Below are 18,343 nucleotides of genomic sequence, written 5' to 3' on the forward strand. Positions count from 1 at the left end.
ATTATTTGAAGAAAAATTGAACTTCGACTTTGTAAAGCTTGCGGGTGAGAGATTATAGGATCGTCAACTTTGTGAAGCTTGAGGGTGAGAGTAAGAGATTATAGGACATCGACTTTGTGAAGCTTGAGGGTGAGAGATTAGAGGATCGCACTAATAACGTATTATGAAAAAATAACTTTATAAGAACAAATAAAAATAACTTGAAAGAAGACTTAAAGAGAAGAAAGAAAGTATTTAGGGAGAGAAGAAATCTTATTGAAGTGTGTATACAAATGAACTAAATGGGGCCTATTTATAGGTAAATAACCCTTTTACAAGATAAAGATAATACTTAAAAATTAGATGGATTATATCTTAACCTAATTTGATTTACATCAAATTTAGATATAGATAACATGAATGCATATTCACAAAATATTCATAACAATAACATAAAACTAGATATTATTAATTTTTATTAAAATTACCTAAATAATAAATTGTTCTCTCTCCAACACTCCCAATGTTTTCTTGTTCTTCCTTTTTTATCTCTCTCCAACTCTATCATCTTCTTCTCTTTTTTATTTTTTCTTCTTTCATTAAGAGCAAATTTGGTAAAATTGTGCAACTTCTATAGTTAAAGATTTTAAGAAAATTTTTACTTGATGGCTTTAGTAATATATTTTTAAGTGATTTTTATATTGTGTTTAGGGTTATAATGTGATAAAAAAATTAATTCCTATTTTATTGGGATTTATATTTGATACATTAACAAAATTTCAAAAAGTTTACTCATTTGTCACTTTCCCCAACTAAAATTTAGCATTGAATCTTGTACTTTTGGGTAATTGAATTGACAGCCAAGTTTTGTTGCAAACGTAATTATAATTTTCTTTGTATGCAATTCTGTTTAACTTATGCAATTCCCATTTGTGTTTCTTATTATTTAACTTTTGTTGCTGCCTTTTAGTTTAATTGATCAATATATGTCTTGTTGCCTTGTGATTCCTGTGTAGAAAAATTAGAAACCATCCAATGAAATCTTACCAGCCTTTTCACTGTGGAGAGTGCTGCCATTACATAAGTAGCAAAAACATTGGCAATCAAAGTCCCAAATGGAAGCCAAAATCCCAGACTTTCTTTACCCACACCCATTAAGTTAAGACTTTTTTAAGCCTTTTCACTATCGAAGTTAATGCAATAATTTTGTCAAATTTGCTCGAAGAAAAAGAGAAAAAGATGATGGAGTTAGAGAGAGAGAAAGTAAAGGAGAACAAGAAAACGTTGGGAGTTGGAGAGAAATAAAATTATTATTTAGGTATTTTTAATAAAAATTATTGATATTTAGTTTTATCTTATATGTACTTTTAAGAATATTTGTTTTTAAAAATTATTATTAAAGTTTTTTTTTATAATTGGAGGAAGGGGGATTCGAATCTTACTCTCTAAATAGGAGATAATGCACCAATCAATGAGTCAAATATTTAGATGCAAAATTATTAAAGTTAACACAATATGTATTTTTTAAAAAAATTGTAATCTTTTGTTTCAAATTCTTAAAAAGTTTAAATTTTACTTCATTAATAAAATGTCACATTTTAGTGGTTTGACAGTATATAAAAACTATATATTATCAATGCATCAAATGCAAATCATTTGCAAATGTCTTGAAAGTTTACTTTATTCATCTACCAACACAATGACACATAACTTGCACATGCCTTTAATTGTTAGTTGGTTAAAGAGCACATGCCCTACATGTGCTTTTAATTCTGTTTGGTAAGGTAAGTGTTCACTTTTTTTTTATTTGTAGAATTATGGAAACACTAACAAAAAACGTGTTTGGTAACCCTTGTTTTGTTTTTTTTTAAAACTTTTTTGAAATTAGTGAAAAAAACACAAATACAAAGAAGGTATTTTACATATTTTGTTTTTGTTTTCGAACCACCTCTCTCTCCCTTTTTTTTTTCTATGTTTCCTTCTCTCTTTTAACGATCACACCCTAAATCCATTTTTCTTTTTCTATCTAATTCATTTGCTTTTCTACCTCATGCAAGTTTCTTCAAATCTGATCCACCTCAAGTGAATTTTTTTTTCTTTTTGATTTTATTTTATCTTTTGGATTTAATTTATTGTTTCTAGAGACTTTAGGCGCTTGGATAGAACAATGCTTCTTCTTTTTTCATGTCATTTTCTATGTGAGTTATGATAACTATGTTCACATTTTCCTATTAGGTAGGTCTAAGCATTTAAGACAGACGAAATTGAAAATTTTGCATAATGAAAGGATTAGTTACAGGAGAGCCTTGATAAAAATGTTTTTGAGACTTGAAAAAAATGTTGGTGGTAGCAGTTCACAAACTCTCATTGACATTGATATATCTCATGGTTGATTTCGTCAAATGGCTCATCTGAGAGATGAGATTGTGAACCAAATTTGGATTAGTGTTCATAGTAAATGATTGGTTTAAATGTTAATCTTGAAAGCAATTGTTTTAATTGTCAGTTTTTAATTGTTTTTTTATTTTACTATTTTTTTAAGTTAGTATATAACAAAAATAAATAGATAACATTACCAAACATTTTTTCGTGTTTTTATTTTTAAAAGGTTCTTATAACAAGAATATTAGCAAATGTGTTTCATTTTTTTTAAGAAAAAAAAACACAAACAGTGTTTTTGTTTTTACTCAAAAAAAAAGAGCAAATTAGATTACTATACACCACCTTATTTATTTAATTTTTTGTTACTGAGTTTAGGTTTTGTTAAGAAGGATCAGTCGTGTATTGAACAAGTTAATCGATTAGGGATGAAGAAGTAATAAATCATTTTTTCATTTCTATTCAATCTTGATTCTTCTTTTTAATATTGACATGGTATCAGAATAAGATCAGGATTTTTTGCTACAAAATTCCTCATTTTTTCTGTCATTTTCTACAAACTGAAATCAAATTCTTTTCCAAGAATGGAAACCTCAACGATTCTTGATTCCTCTTGGCGACGATGTTTACTCCCCCAGTCAGTCGATTCACCATTAGAGGAACCTCACTTTTCCCACTTTCTTCATCGTTGACTCTCACGATTCAGCATCACTTAATCCCAAATTAACTTCAACAAACTATTCCTCATGGAACCATCTCTCTCAATCAGAAACAAATATGATTTTACATATGAATTTTATTTACCCTAGACGAGGTGTAATAACATGATAGTGGCGTGGCTATTGGAATCAATCACTCCAACGATTGCAGCAATCGTGTTTTACAGCAACTCCGCATCCCAGATATGGATAACCTTGAAAAAAGGGTTTTAAGAACCGGATGATGCAAGGATTGTAATCTCTTTCACTTTGTAATGTTTGTCAAGGTACCAGCTCAATTGATCTTTACAGAGTTGGATGCATTATAATAAATCCTACTTGTTTTTATGAGTGGAATCTCATAATCTCCCTCAATGATAGCATTTAATTTGATGATAAATACTTAATCAAAGAGTTACCTTTGAATTTTTTTCTTTTTTAAATTAAAAAAAAAACAACTAAAGTTTGTTTAGTAAACAAAAAACCTAAAATTATTAAAGTGAAAGTGAATTATCAAATTTATACGAAGAGACTTTCACGAAAAGATATTACAAATTTAAAATTATTATAGTTGGAATGATTTGTGGATTGTTGAAGGTTTTGTTTTTCAAAGCCTTTTGTAATTGTTCTGGCTCTCAAAGCCTTTGCCATTATTTTATGCCATGGAAAGTCTTTTACAGGTTATGCTATAGACTTGACATAGTATAATGGCAAAAAAAGTTAATAACATCAATACTTTTCATAAAAAAACTTTTCATTGACAAGTTATTGAAACTATAATAACAAAATTTGTCTATCATTTTCTCACGTTTTCAGACTAAAAAAAGTTTCTAATTTTCAATTTTAATTATTAATTAAGTTTTTTTTATACATATGAGGAAAAAGATTTAAACCTTAAACTTTATTCCTTCTGAAGTATTAGGTCAAAAAAATTATTTAAAAGATTTTATCTAATTCATACCCTAAACTTAAATCTAATTACACATCCTTGTTGTTCATAAAAGTTAAAATTTTAATCCTAAATTCAAAAGAAAAATTATTTTGCCTCTTTATTCTTTTTTCTGTCAAAAATTGAAGTAAGTAGTAAAATAGCAATACAACAAAATCCAAAACAAAATCCTTCCACTCTTCAATCCAAAACAAAATCCCTTGTGAGGGGCCAAGGCTATAATATTAAGCCCACCTTACACTCGTATGGGCTGGTCTCATCTTGAGCTGGCCCAATTTTCTTAAACTACTATTTTTCTTTTTTCTTTATGTTGAACAGTAGTTTCATCCATAATTTTTAGTTATCAAAATCAATTAGGTATTGGGTTGTCAAGTTAATGGTTGATGGTTCAACCTTAGGTCAATTTTTGAATCACATTTTTTATTTTTTTAAAATATATTTTTATATAATATGTAATTATATATTTAAATAATAAATATTTTAAACATACCCATGAATATAATATTTGACTTGATGATCACGAGGGTTTTTTTAGATCAAAATTCAAATCTTATTAATGATATTTAAGTAATTTTAATTTAATAAAGTTTCTTGAAAATATGGATTAAATCATTCAAGTTAATATTAGATTATCACACAAATAAAAATAAAAGAATTTGATGAATTTGAAAAAATTTAATTAATTTATTTACTTACATGATTTTAGATAAGCAACATAAAAATCAAACCAATATGATGGATTAAACCGTTCAAGTTAATTTAGATTAATGCACAAACAAATATAAAAAAAATTGATGACTTTGAATAAATTTAACTAATTTATTTACTTATATGAGTTCACGTAAATAATATAAAAATTAAACCAACTTGATGATGAAATCATTGATTTAAACGATTCAACCACGAAACATGATTTGATTTTAATAACTATGGTTCAATCATCATATTCTATATATATCTATTACATATTTAAAAAGAAACCTCAAAACAGCCTTTTTATTTTACCACCACATTTCAAGTTGGCTTGCATGTTTTGCTTCTTCATGTTTTGGCAGGTGGAGTCTTGAGGAGGGAGTTGGGGATTAGGTTGGGGTTGGGGTCAGGGCTTTTATAATTGAGGTGTAGAGGCTAGAAAAGAGCAGGGATAAAGTGGAAAGAAAAAGAAAAATAAGAAAAAATTGAAAAAAAAAATAGAGTGAAAAAAATCAGATTTGATAAGAAAGGAATGAGTAAGGAACAGCGTAAACGAAAGGGTTGGAGATCCGTAGTATATGAAAGAAAAGGTAAGTCTGGGTTGAGAGGGAGACGTGGGAGGAAAGAATACAAAAAAAAAAGAAAAAATTCAAAAAAAAAATGAATGGGTAGTTTTTTTTTAATTTAATTTTTAACTGAGAATAAGTTAAGATTCAATTTTTTGGTAGTTTTTCTCTCTTTTTTTGGGTTATTTTTTTAATATTTAAATATTTTACTGATGACATTTATAATTTTATTTTTTATAATTTTTTTATTACAATGCAGGAAATAACAAAAAAGGTTTTAATAATGCATTATATAAACCTGTCAGTAATAATATTACCTATACATGATAACAATGTGAAAGACCAAATACGTTCAAGTTTGATTAACAAGTTCATTTTGAATAAATTTACTACGTCATTATAATATCTTTTGACTTTTAAAAATTTATCTTTACACGTTATAATGTAATTTGTAAATGATATTTTAATTATTTTTTATTTTTAATAATTATCTTTAGTAATATAAATTAATTTCATATCTTATGCATGTATTAAAAAATTGTACCCAATGCATAGCATGGGCTACACTTCGCATAGTATTTCACACGAAATTTAATTCAATGATTTTAATAAATAAATAAATAAATAAAAAATTTAAATTCAAAAGTCGATCAACATAATGATATACATGCATTATTTTATACTAAACCATTTGAAAATTAAAGATGCCATTCCAACTGCTACGTCTATTAGTGCTGGAGATATCGTATCCTCTTAATAAATATCGAAATTATATATATACATAGATAAACACCTAAATAAAGAAAATTGACAACCTTTTTCCATGTAAGAGGACCAGTGGAGAGAGTCCTAGTCTTAGGGGGTTGAAGGAAAGTGTGGGAAAGGACTAGCTAGACGATGGAGATGGGAGGCGATGAGTGAAAGGTGAGGAAAGTCGTCGGCTGTTTCCAACAGTCCGATTAAGGAATTAAAAACGAGCTACAGAGCATACTGCTTGTTATGTTCCATAGTGGGGGAACCCTATTCTCACTGCCTCGTATATAGATACGGGAAAGGCCTGAAAGGTTCAAAATTGCTATATAATGCCCTGAGCTTGAGGCCTGTTAGATCCCCACAATTGGCTACTTGGTCATTAGAAAACTTTGAGAGAGAATATTTTCATGGAACCATTTTCTCTCAAAAACTTTTTTTTTTTATAATATTTTGGCCAGCTTTCTGAGAGGCACCTGCAACTTCTTGATTCAGACTTTACTCTTGCTATCCTGAAATCTTAAAATGCCTTTGTGTCTTTGAATCCAGTAAGGACTAAAATGAAACAGCTGAAGGGAATAATTTAGGAAACTAATATGCTGCAAGCATGAATGAACTTGAACAAATTAAGCCACATAGAATAGAAATAATTTGTTCCTCTTAAGATTATATTATCCAACAAAACTTTACATTTCCAGGGACAACTCTTGAAGCTTTTTGCAAACTAAGCTCATCGTCATCATCTATACTATTATGCATACACAAATTTTAAATTCAAAACAGCATCTGTGATTCCTAGGTAGATAAATACCATACATGAATCTTGGATGGCTTTCTTGTTGTATGTACAGGGTCACTCACTTTTGTTTGTGAAAGTACTAAATCATGATTGAACAAGAGCTTCCTTAATAAATTCCCTTTTTATCTTGTCTGGAAGTTGAGTGTCCTTATGCAATAGGCAAACATGAAGGCAAAGAACACTGCAAACCCAACCAAAACTGCAGCAACTGGCCCCATGAAGTCTGAATCATAACCGTATTGGTCTTTAATATACCATTTAACAGTAGGGTCAGGCACCATACCAGTTCCTTTAATGGTGTCTTCAGCATCTCCATATTGTGACACGATCAGTCCATAAACTGTCCATGCCACCGGGCATATCCAGTAATACCAGACCCACCACTTGGGAATTTTCTGAAATTTCAACAAGTAATGAATTTGTATCAGCTTTGATGGTGAATGATTAACAAGTGGTTAAAAACACAATTGCTTGTGAAAGAAGTAAACTTACTGGTCTTGGAATAAAGAAGCCGGAGAAAAGATTAAAGAGTGCATAGAATGCTGCGGCAAATATAGCTGCTATTTGATGGTTTGGGGTGATCGAAACAGTCATCATTCCATAGTATGTGAAGTACAGGAACGAGAAGAAATTCACAAAGAAGAACCAGAAGAACTTTGCTGCTGTCCATTGAAAGCTCACCATAGCATACACAATAAGTGTATAGTATGTTGTTTGGACAAATATGTAAGGTATTTCGCAAAAAACCTGCAAGACATATAATTAAAGTTCAATCATTTAGCAGTTTATGTAGGTCATTTATTTGCACTTGGAGATTAAAGAGGTCTAATTTGTTAAATTCACATATAATGAGACAGCAGGAATGTGAAAAATTATGAAGAGCAGATAATGAATGCATGGGATAAAACCCTTCCCCTCACCTGTGCAAGGGCATAAGGTAATGCAGAGTACATCCCAGCTGCTCTTTCACGATAGAATACTGTTCTTTCAATGGATACTACTGGTTGTACTGTTGAGCAGTTATTAATTCCAACAAACAAGACTGCAGCATACATGGCCCCAATTATCATTGTAAGATCAGTTGTGGACTCCCTGAACCATGGAACAAAGGAAAAAATAATGTAAACAGTCTGGAAGCCTTTTGTCTGGCACTGGATTCTGTTGCAGATATGAAAGAATAAGAATTTGAGCTCTGTAAGCAGGAAATAGGTACTGACCTTTTAGTCCCAACCTGCCAGAAAATAGTACCAACCATGAGGGCAGCAACCAAAGTGAAGAAGTATCTGACAAGGTTATAATCAGGACTTCTCCAATAAGTCCACCATTGCTTCCAAAGGCATGATTTGAATTGACCCCATGCGGATTGTGAGTACTGAGTGGCAAAATAGAGATCTTTAGCTCCTGGAGGTGGTGTGCTTAACTCCTTTACTAAAGCCTTGTTTCGCCTGTTCAAAGACATATATTAGCTCAAAGCAAAAAAAAAAAGAAAAAAGTTTGATAAACATTTGAATTAGTATCACCATTGCATGACTTACTGATGCAAGGATGATGATTTATAGTGTTCAGCAAAGTCAATTCCAAGCCTAACTTCAGCAGCTACAGAGCTCACTTCAAGCATCCATGTAGCTGGATTGTACTTCTCCTTTATTTTGGGGATTCCAGGAATCGACTGCAATGGTGAATAAGATGGGGATCAGATAATGCTTCTTTTTTATTGGTTTTCTCTAAAATCGGTGTGTTAAATATAAGGTATCTTGCTATAGTTATATACCTCAAAATATTCAATGATCTTGTGAGAATTCCTGCCTAATGGTCCCGAGTAAATCACCTGACCTCCTCTTTTCATCAATAGCAACTCATCAAAGGCTTCAAATATATCAATACTAGGCTGATGAATGGTACAGACAACCGTTCTTCCAGTGTCCACAGTATTTCTGACAGTCCTCATCACAATGGCTGCTGCTCTCGCATCAAGGCCAGATGTTGGTTCATCCATGAAAATGATTGAGGGGTTAGCAACAAGCTCTACTGCAATTGTCAACCTCTTTCTTTGCTCTGTTGACAACCCTGTGACTCCTGGCAGCCCAACTATGGCATCCTTGAGGTTGTCTAATTCTACAAGTTCCATCACTTCATCCACAAAAACCTAGAAGACAACAGAAAATAGCGTTTAGAGACTAAATTAAATAACTAATACCATGCTTCAGTTCACTGATAATTACGCAAATCAGAACTTACCATCTTTTCCTCATTGCTGACTTCTTTAGGAAGCCGAAGGAAAGCCGAGTAAATTAAGGATTCTCTGACAGTAACTTGGGGTGAGTGAATATCATTTTGTTCACAGTATCCTGAAATTCTTGCAAAGGTTTCTTGTTTCTTGGGGAATCCAGATATTCTGATATCACCCTCGATATACCCACCAGTCTTTCTTCCTGCCAAAACATCCATCAATGTTGTCTTTCCTGCTCCGCTGACTCCCATTAGTGCAGTCAACACTCCAGGCCTAAATGCACCTGTTACTCCCCGAAGTAGTTGTAACCTGTCCTCTGCAACTCCTTGTGCCTTCATTTCCTGTTTAAATACTTGATTTTTAAACCATGTTCTATGGCAGCAATTATAAGGTTTATGCATTTATTTTGTTTTTCTTTTGGGCGATAAGCATATTGACGAAGAAATGAGTGCTCTAGAGGGTGGAAAAGGGATCTTACGGGTGGCATATCAACATAGTAATTGACAGTGTCAAAGGACATTGCTAGAGGAGAGAAGGGAAGAACCATTCCTCTCTTGGGAGCAACACCATTCACTGCCTCAAGCGAGGAATCATTCCTGCTCATTCCGTTGGGATTGGTCCGACTGCTCATTCTCCGGATTGCCATTTCTTCTAAAGAATTTTGGTTGATATGAAGAACATAATAATTAATATCGATAACTGAGTTAAAAGAGAAAACAGGATCAAAACAGTCCATTTCAGTGTATTTCTTACTTGAATTATTTGCATCTGCAGAAGATAGGGATCGAGGAAATGAATCTTTGCTTGATCTTGGTCTCCTTAACCTTGGATCTTCCTTAGAACCCTCATGGCCAGCCTCCAGCTCTTCTGCTGTTTCTTCAGAAATTGTGGCCTGTGGCTTTCCAAGAGCTATTAAGCCAACCAAGAAAGTATAGAAGATTAGCTACCTAAATTAAGATACTGATAGGCAAGAAGGAGAACAAATTAGGTACCAGAAAGTTAAAACTTACGATTTAGGTACATGAGCGCAAAGGTGAAGAGGATGTTGAAGAGCACTGTGAACCCTAAAAGAGCAGCTGCTCCAATCCAATACCAATTTTTATCATTGGGAACATCAAAGTTCCTAAGTACTGCTACCCCCAATCTCGTAACATTGTCTGAAGCCTGCATTGTAGACGAAGTTTCTGCTCGTAACTTGCTTTCTTCTCTTAAAAGAAAATCTAAGTGTCTTTTCATAATGTACAACGAATTCATATCTTTTGCTTGTTGCAGAACAAGAAAGCTGAATAACATACCAATTTGTTCATCCACCTTGGAGCATATATTTCATTCACAGTGAAGGCATTGAAACCATAAGTCATAGGTGAAACCCAATAACCCCACTCCCACCATTTTGGAATTTGACCTGTCATAAATAAAGCAACACTATATTAATTAACATTTCAACGTAAGCCTTTTATCATAAAAAAGTGAAGAGGTTTAATGTCCAACTTTTTTTATATAGTTTTATGCTTACCTTTAGGAATGATGAAACCTCCCAGCAAGAACACAAGTAGTAGAGTGAGAGTTCCACCGGTGTTAGCTATGATCATTGTTCTGCATAATCCAGCAATGAGCCTAAAGAGCCCAGCTGCCATTTGTTGTATTAAAAACACCAACAGAAAGTTCTTGAAAAACCTGGCAATACATTCGTGGGGTTGGCATGTTAATAGTATTTCCTCAGCTGCTATTTAACTTGTTGCTCAAGCAAGAAAAAGACTTGTTGCTCAAGCAAGAAAAAGCTCTGATCAGTGTAATGACATGTAATTAATTGCTTTGATTCAATTTACCTGCTGGCCTCAGGTGCGAATCCTATAGAGTAATATGTTATAACCATCCAAACAATGGATTCCAAAATAGATATTGGAACCCGGAGCAGGAAAGTGGGCAGAGTGAAAGTCCAGACAGGGTGGAATAAAAGGTCTCTTTGCTTGTAGAACACTGGAAGCCTACTGATCATGAGGGAGAGCTCAGAGAAACCATTAAACATGTTTATGATCATTGCAAATAAAAGTGCACCCACATAGATTGCCCCATCTTGCTCAGCCCTAGTGTGCAATTCAGTCCTCAAAAACACTGTGGACGCGATGATTGCCACAATGACAATTTGGACCGTCTTGAACACGTAAAGAAACGAATTCCTCTTGATCAATAGCCATTCTTTGTCCCAACAGGCCTTAAGAAGCTCCATTTTGGAAACCGAGTATTTTTGGAAGGCCAATGCTGCTCTGTGTCCTCTTGACTTGTCGAAAGGCACAGAGAGCTCATTCTCTAGCCGCATTCCAACATGGAAGCGCTTGAACCTGTTTGCAAATTCAGTTACTGTAATGTATCTGTACGGCTTGCTTCTATTTGCCCAGTATTGTTCTTGGTCCTTCTTTGAGGTAACCTGTGACAATTTCACTTGTCGTCAGCTTATGTTGCACCAATTTATTCATGCAAAGACACCTAAGAGTCAAGACCATTTGCAGCAGTTAGCCCAAATTTAATCAGGCTTTGCCCAGTTTTTGCCAGCATTCGAAATGGCTCAAGGTTGGGCTACGGGCCTTGTTTTGACAAGTTATTATATTGTGAACTAATCATGACTTCAATTTTACCTCCTGCAAGAAGTCAGCAGTTCCTTTCCTTTCAGGACATTTGAAGCCACAACTCTCAAAGAACTCAAGGATATGCTGGCGTGGACCCTGATAGACAATTTGGCCCTCTGACAAAAGGATGATGTCATCAAAGAGATCGAAAGTCTCGGGAGCAGGCTGGAGTAGGGACATCAAGATTGTGGCCTCTGTAAGGTGCACAATCTGCTGCAAGCACTTCACTATCTGGAAAGTCGTGGAGCTATCAAGACCCGTTGATATCTCATCCATGAAAAGGGTCTTGGTGGGACCAACAATCATCTCCCCTATAATTAATCAAATCATTGCATTACTATTATTATAAAACTTACATTAAGAAGATAAACTTATCTTGATGGGCTCCATTTTATATCAAATTCTTAAACATGTCCTAACTTTTTTTGTTCTGGCAACATATGAATCCGTAGCGCCCCGCTCCTATATATCTTATGCTGTCTTCATTATTCTATCTTAGATTTTTTTATGTGAAAGTGAAGACAAAATTAAGCTATATATAATATTAAAGACTCTGGAAAAGCCTGCGCGTTCTATCTTCTGGAAAACAAGGTACATTTCCGACTCCAAGGAGGGGTTGGTGGGAGATCAACTTTGAGATTTTGGTCAATGAATATATATTTGGATTAGTTTTCACATCAAGTAAGTTGGCTTTGAACGTTTCCCACTTGCTTTTTAGGCAATTATGGTTGAAGCAAAAAAGTGTTTAATTACTTATTAGATGGGGTAAACAAGAGAACATTATGGATTAAAAACAAAAAGCAAATTTAACAACAAAAAAGGTTAGGGACTAAAATAATCAAACCTGTTGTTACTCTTTTCTTTTGTCCTCCAGAAATTCCACGCTGCATCTCATCTCCAACAATGATATCCTTACATATGTCAAGCCCCAAAAGCTGACCAATTCAAGAGGAACAAGAAGGGGTTGTTAGAATTCCATACTTATTACTACCACGGTTGGTAACTGTTCTTTTCGACTAGATTATTACTGTTTTTTGACTTCAGAGCAGTAGGTGATTGGGCATCTTCTTCTTTTTAGAATGAGCAAAATTATTGAAATGGGAAGCACAAAGGGGCCTTAGGCGCTATGGCCCATATTATCCACCGACGACGTTATTGGTGAAAGGAGTCAGAAGAGAGTAGGTAAGGAGAAACTTTTGACAAAGAAATTATAAAATATGAGATGGGTGGAGACCTTGTTTGATATGGTTGAACCTTATTTGCCAGAAAGTCATAAAGACCTGATTTTTGATAAGATTTGGTAAAAACAAACAAGACATCCTAAGAAGTATTCTTGCAGTAAAAGTTACAAGGAAAGCTAAAAAGAGAGTTTTTTTCTTTCTTTTCCAAAGGCAGAAGAGTTTGGAATGATTTAGCTTACTTTTAGGGTGTAATCAGTGAAAAGGCTGCTTTCAACTCCTTCCATTGCAGTTGCCTGAAAATTCAAAACCATGTGATGATATGAAATGAATGTAAAACCAACACAATAGACTATCAGAAGGGTTTAATACATTTGCACGACTTTATGCACAATGACAAATATTTGCCTATGTTAGATTGTGGAGTTTTTTTTTATTTTGTTTACCTTCATAAAAAGGTCTACATCGGCCTCTGGAAAAATTCCTGCATCTTTTTCCCTTCTTGCAAGCTCACTTAAGAGATCTGTGAAAACAAAACAGTTCTATCGTTGGTAAATCATGAACCAATGTACTACAAATTGTTAATTAATTATGAGCACTTGTGGTATAATTTTACCATATCGAGTCCCAACGCCCTGGCATCTTGCTGAGAAATCTAAGGTTTCTTTCACAGTCATTTCTCCAACATGAACATCATTTTGGCTGATATATGCAGATGTCTTTTTAGGAACAAATTCGTTAAGTCTATATCCATTGTAGGTCACTTCTCCTTCAACCTGTTTCATTAATGGAAAAATCAGCCATATTACCTTTTCCAGATTTCTTGAAGTTACTGATATTGACAAGAAGATTTATGTACTCAAGTTGAACAGAGTTGTTGGGATAAAAAGAAAAAAAATTGATTGTAACTAACCCTTAAGCTTGGGTCCAACTTGCCCGCCAATGCCAGCAAAAGGGTTGTTTTCCCAGAAGAGGGTGGACCTAGTAAGAGTGTCATCCTAAGAAAAGAAAGTTATATCAATATTTATAAATAAATGAGTAGGCCTCGTAGTGAAGTAACTTGAGGCGTTTAAATTCACCTTGATGGCTTAACAATCCCTGATGCATCTTTAAGAATGGTGAGATTTGTTCTCTTGGCAAGTCTGATTCCAACCATGCCAAGAGCCGATTCTGCAATGTTTCTAGCAACATTTGGAATTGTAGGAAGAGCCCTGCTGCCAATGTAGCAGTCGGCTTCTATTGTCAAGTGCTCAAACCTCACTTCTACAGTTGGAAGTCGAATTCCAACCCTGTGATCACAAGAAAATATGGTAATTAATTAAGAGATAACATGTAAAAGTTGTGAATTGTTGTTAACAATTCTTGATATTGTTTAGAATAAAACGTTACGTAATGAGAAAAATAACGTTTTTTATCCCATACTAATGGGTTTTAACTTTGGGAAAATTTTAAAGATATAAATCAAGTGCAGAATAATGATGTTTAAGTTAGCATTGATTTAAGTCAATGATGCTGAGAGAGCATTAATAACATCTGATTACAATTGTTCTAAGAAGAGAAGAGAAAATGAAAAAGTGTTGATTCCTTCCCACCACAAATTCAGTGTACGAAAATTCTTCCCTTGATTTAATTTGTTTGTCTTTCCATGAGATAATGACCGACTCAAGCAAGGTCCAGCAAGAAAAGTATGTGAAAACAATACAACTAGGCAGACTAGTTCAATGAATCCAACCAAATTTAGTAACATGCTGTAATTATCAAGGCGAAAGCCGAGCTTTGGGTTCTTTTCCATTTTGCTTTCCAAACAATATGAACTTTCTTGAAGTAATAGAGGGAAAAGATAACATAATAAAGACAAAAGGCCATTTACTGTTTATAAAAAAAAAATGACACAGACAAATATGAAACTTATGGTAATATATAGAATTCATATAGTTCAACAGAACCAACAACCTACGCGAGACTTAGAGGCAATTCCTAACAATCAAAACGAAAGACTAGGCATAATTATTAGGACATTACAGCCGCTAATAAACGCAAAAAATGAAGTTAACGTTGAGGAAGATTTTGTTTCTATATAATGCTCCTGACTGTATTGAGCTTAGTATGTTAGAAATTGTAATATTGGGGCTGTGATCCTGACTGATGCAAGCTTCTAGCCGTTTGTGCAATGAATCTAATTTTTTGACCAAAAAGAAAATTGAAAAATTTTCTCTGAGAAATAATCTAATTCTGGTGTTTTCACACCATCATAATGCTAAAGAAGAAATTTTGGCAATGAAATTAGGTTAGAAGGGTTGAAAGATGGTGACTTATGCTGAACAGTATTAAAAGCCATAGTTCCATAATGCCTAATCAGAAAAGAAAGGAAACCTAACATAATAATCCAGAGCTTTGACAAGAGAACAAACTTACTTATCAATCCTGTTTCTAAACTTCTTCAAGAACCTCTCATTATCTTCCTCTGCAACCCTGAAGAGCATGTCGATGAATTTTTGTCTGTCATCCATGTCAAGCTTTGTTACATCAACTGCTCTGTGCTCCACCTTGTTTCCAACAATTTCATGATCCACGAAGGATTGCATGATGCTGGTTCTCAACCGGTCATAAGTGGGTAGCTTCTCGATTGCAGCCCATTTTAGAGCTTCTTCATCTTCATCCACACGGCTACTTCTTCTGGAGTGCTTGGAACGTGAAAACACATCTTCCATACTCCAGCTACTCCTGCTTAGGCTCCTGCCTATGCTGCTATGGCCTGTTCGTTTGCTGGGATTTCGCGCCCTTTCTATACCATCCATTTTTTGTTTCCTGTTTTTTTTTTTCCTGGATTTTTATTGTAGAGGGAAATGGAACGTTACCCAGATGATAAAGAAACAAAAGAAAGTTGGAATTTACAGTGATATGTGAAAATTGTTAAGTGCTAATATATGTTGTTTGTTTGTAAGGAAGTGGTTTAAAAAGGGAAGAAGATAAGAGCTTGGATGTTAACATTCTTTGGGTCATATAAAAGCCTAATAAAAATCACTTTTAAGTTTGTTGAAATGAGATTTTCAAGGCTCTGTAAGCAAAAGCATCACCTAATAAAAAATGCCAGTGCTTGAAATTCTTGAAGGCTACAAAAAGTAGCTGAAAAACACCAAAACAGAAAAGCCACAAGGATCAAAACACTTGGTGGTAACAGTTTAAAAACCCTTCTTCTCTATTTGTTTTCTCTACAAACAAACTCAAGGAATTGCAAGAACAGCACTCACCGTGAAAAAAGCAAAACTCAAATATACTTAGTTCCTGAGAGAAAAAGAGAGATAGAGCTTTGGGTTGGTGGAGTTATTTGGTTTTTCTCACTTCGCTGCACTTTTGCCCCCAAGAATTCTTGGGAAGGTGCTCTCTCTTTTTTCTCACTCTCTTCTCTTTCTCACCTTCTATTGTTGTAAGGTGCAGAGAAGTGGTGCAAGTCCATTCCGAGTGAATGAGAGTATATATACATGCAAGTAAGAGGCGGAGGGAAAAAGGGGAGAGGCTGCTGAGTTGTGGGGTTTGTTGGGGGAATATTTTTCATTTTTAATTTTCTTTGAATTAAATGAATAGTGTTCAAACATGATAGGCCGGAATCCTTATGCACACCCCTTTCACCTTCATGCAACATGGTCAATGCATATTACAAGTCAATTCTGGATGTTTCATTGCTTATGGCCCAAACAGGGTCCTCTGTTTTCAACTAGCATTGGTTCATATGTAAACATAATTTTTTTTCTTTCATTCGATTTGCTTATAAGCAATTGAATATAGATTTTAGATTTTGATTAATTTTTTTTATTTTGACAAAACGATAGCCTTTTACGTGGAAGGTCCAAATTAAAAATTCGTTGTACGTGTTAGATCAATAGCATGCAATTTACAGAAAAAAAAATTCACCAACTGAAAAATGGCATAGCACTTGATAATTAATTGTATCACTATTATCAGCCTTTATGCACATGTCTAATTTGTTGCTTCCATTATACTATTGTATAAAGAAGGAAAAAGAAAAGAAATCAATCCAAACCCAAGTTAATTCACACTGTTACAAAGACAAAATCAAACGAAGTAACCCAAAAGACAAACAATAATTCAAAGTTATTGAACTCAAAATGGAAGGTCTAACATTGGAATCCAATGATTTTTCCAAATTCTTGTGAGAGTTGAAGTGAGGGGAGATGGTAAGAGAACGTAGGTGGGGTACAATGTCTCTGCAATTTGGTGCTTATTCTATTTTGAAATAGATGGTTGGTGAAGTCAGAGGTGGTTCTATTTTTTCTCCTCTTCGTTCATTCGTGTACTCTTATCTATACCTTTGCACAACTGTGAAGGACCATTCGAATTGAGGCAGCACCTTCATTTTTTTGTTCATAAAAAACAAAGTAGAACACCTTTGAAGACCATTGGGAATAAGAGGCCAAAACTTCTATAAATGATCTCGTCATTGACAGCATATAATCCCCTTTGGAGAATACAAAAAGAAAAGGGTTTTTGAAAAGTCACAACCCAGATTTTCATCTTCTTTTTTCTGAATTTCTTCCTTGCCACGGGATGGATGTATAACTTTTAGCAGGAATAGTTTGTCAACAGTTTTCCAACGGTCAAAGCATGGGTAAAGCAACTTGTTTGTACGCTATTTCTTGCTCCCAGTATTGGATTGCGACGCATTAGAAACTATTGGAAAGATGTATGAGATCATTTCTGATATTCTAAGGTCATATCAAGAATTTTCCACAGATCACCAAAGCGAATGACTGTGTTTTAAATATCCTCTCTTTAAATCACGTTTGTCAGTCGGAACAATCATCGTCATAACTTTGGAGGCGGTTTCGAAGCAAAAGTATTGAAGAAAAAGAATCTATTTTGCTTGGTTGCTACTTAAAAAGTACATTGCAAATACTACGGTCAAAATTGCAAGTCGTTCATAAAAGAAGAAGAAGAAGAAATTAAATTGTATTACTGTCAATTGTCAGTGTGACTTCAAAATTGGAAGGAGGAAAGCCATATTGGCATGTGAAAAAGAAGGGCCGACGAACCCAAAAGTACAGTTATCCGTGGAATAGTTGACTTGGTCTTTGTTTTGATTTGATTCCTTGCAAACATGTGCCACAATGTCCAGCGTTACAAAGACAAAGTATGGCGGTTGAACCTGGCTAGCTCCATATTAATGGAAGTTTTAGACTCGAAAATTGTGTATTTCGGAAGTTCAATGCACCGTCTTGAAAATGCTCCCTATCCAAGCAATTATGGAAAGTGTAGCTACCAAAACTTCAGGGGAATAAGGAAATCCTTGGCTTATGTTCCGAAAACATTTTCTGAGTTGCTATTAAAGGACTAAGGGTGGTTTTCCATTGACATTGGTTGTGGTAGGATTGGATCAGTCCAAATGTCTTATGAATTTTGCATGCCAGTTCTCACCAACAATATAGGATTTGCTGAAAATGATGTTTGAATCAAACTTGAACCTACTCGATTGACAA

General features: G+C 34.0%; 1 protein-coding gene across 1 annotated transcript; it reads right to left on the reverse strand.

The window, feature by feature from the left end:
* Nucleotides 1-6,650: 6,650 nt before the first annotated feature.
* On the reverse strand, nt 6,651-16,304 carry LOC110424733 (ABC transporter G family member 35-like). Its single transcript, XM_021439387.2, has 22 exons — nt 16,100-16,304; nt 15,264-15,671; nt 13,928-14,137; nt 13,762-13,846; nt 13,465-13,624; nt 13,295-13,371; nt 13,091-13,144; nt 12,515-12,605; nt 11,680-11,981; nt 10,873-11,471; nt 10,560-10,720; nt 10,339-10,448; nt 10,054-10,207; nt 9,797-9,952; nt 9,522-9,694; nt 9,052-9,384; nt 8,585-8,959; nt 8,349-8,482; nt 8,031-8,258; nt 7,734-7,905; nt 7,306-7,560; nt 6,651-7,208 (listed from the first exon to the last, which is right to left on the reverse strand). The coding sequence occupies exons 2-22, from the start codon at nt 15,644-15,646 to the stop codon at nt 6,936-6,938; spliced, it is 4,485 nt and encodes a 1,494-aa protein (XP_021295062.1). The 5' UTR covers nt 15,647-15,671; nt 16,100-16,304; the 3' UTR covers nt 6,651-6,935.
* Between the last annotated feature and the right edge of the window lie 2,039 nt (nt 16,305-18,343).

This window comes from Theobroma umbraticum, unplaced genomic scaffold, assembly GCF_002168275.2.
Source record: "Theobroma umbraticum cultivar Fairchild unplaced genomic scaffold, ASM216827v3 scaffold_204.0, whole genome shotgun sequence".
Taxonomy (NCBI): Eukaryota; Viridiplantae; Streptophyta; class Magnoliopsida; order Malvales; family Malvaceae; genus Theobroma; species Theobroma umbraticum.

Bases quoted from the DNA above. Each gene is read 5' to 3' on its own strand.
- LOC110424733 (XM_021439387.2), bottom strand. From the start codon at position 15,646: ATGGATGGTATAGAAAGGGCGCGAAATCCCAGCAAACGAACAGGCCAT. The intron at 12,606-13,090 runs GTAAGCTAAATC...TGAATTGGTCAG, and splicing joins TCACTGATTACACCCTAAAA to CTTTTGGGGCTTGACATATG. The intron at 9,953-10,053 runs GTAAGTTTTAAC...TTGGCTTAATAG, and splicing joins TGCGCTCATGTACCTAAATC to CTCTTGGAAAGCCACAGGCC.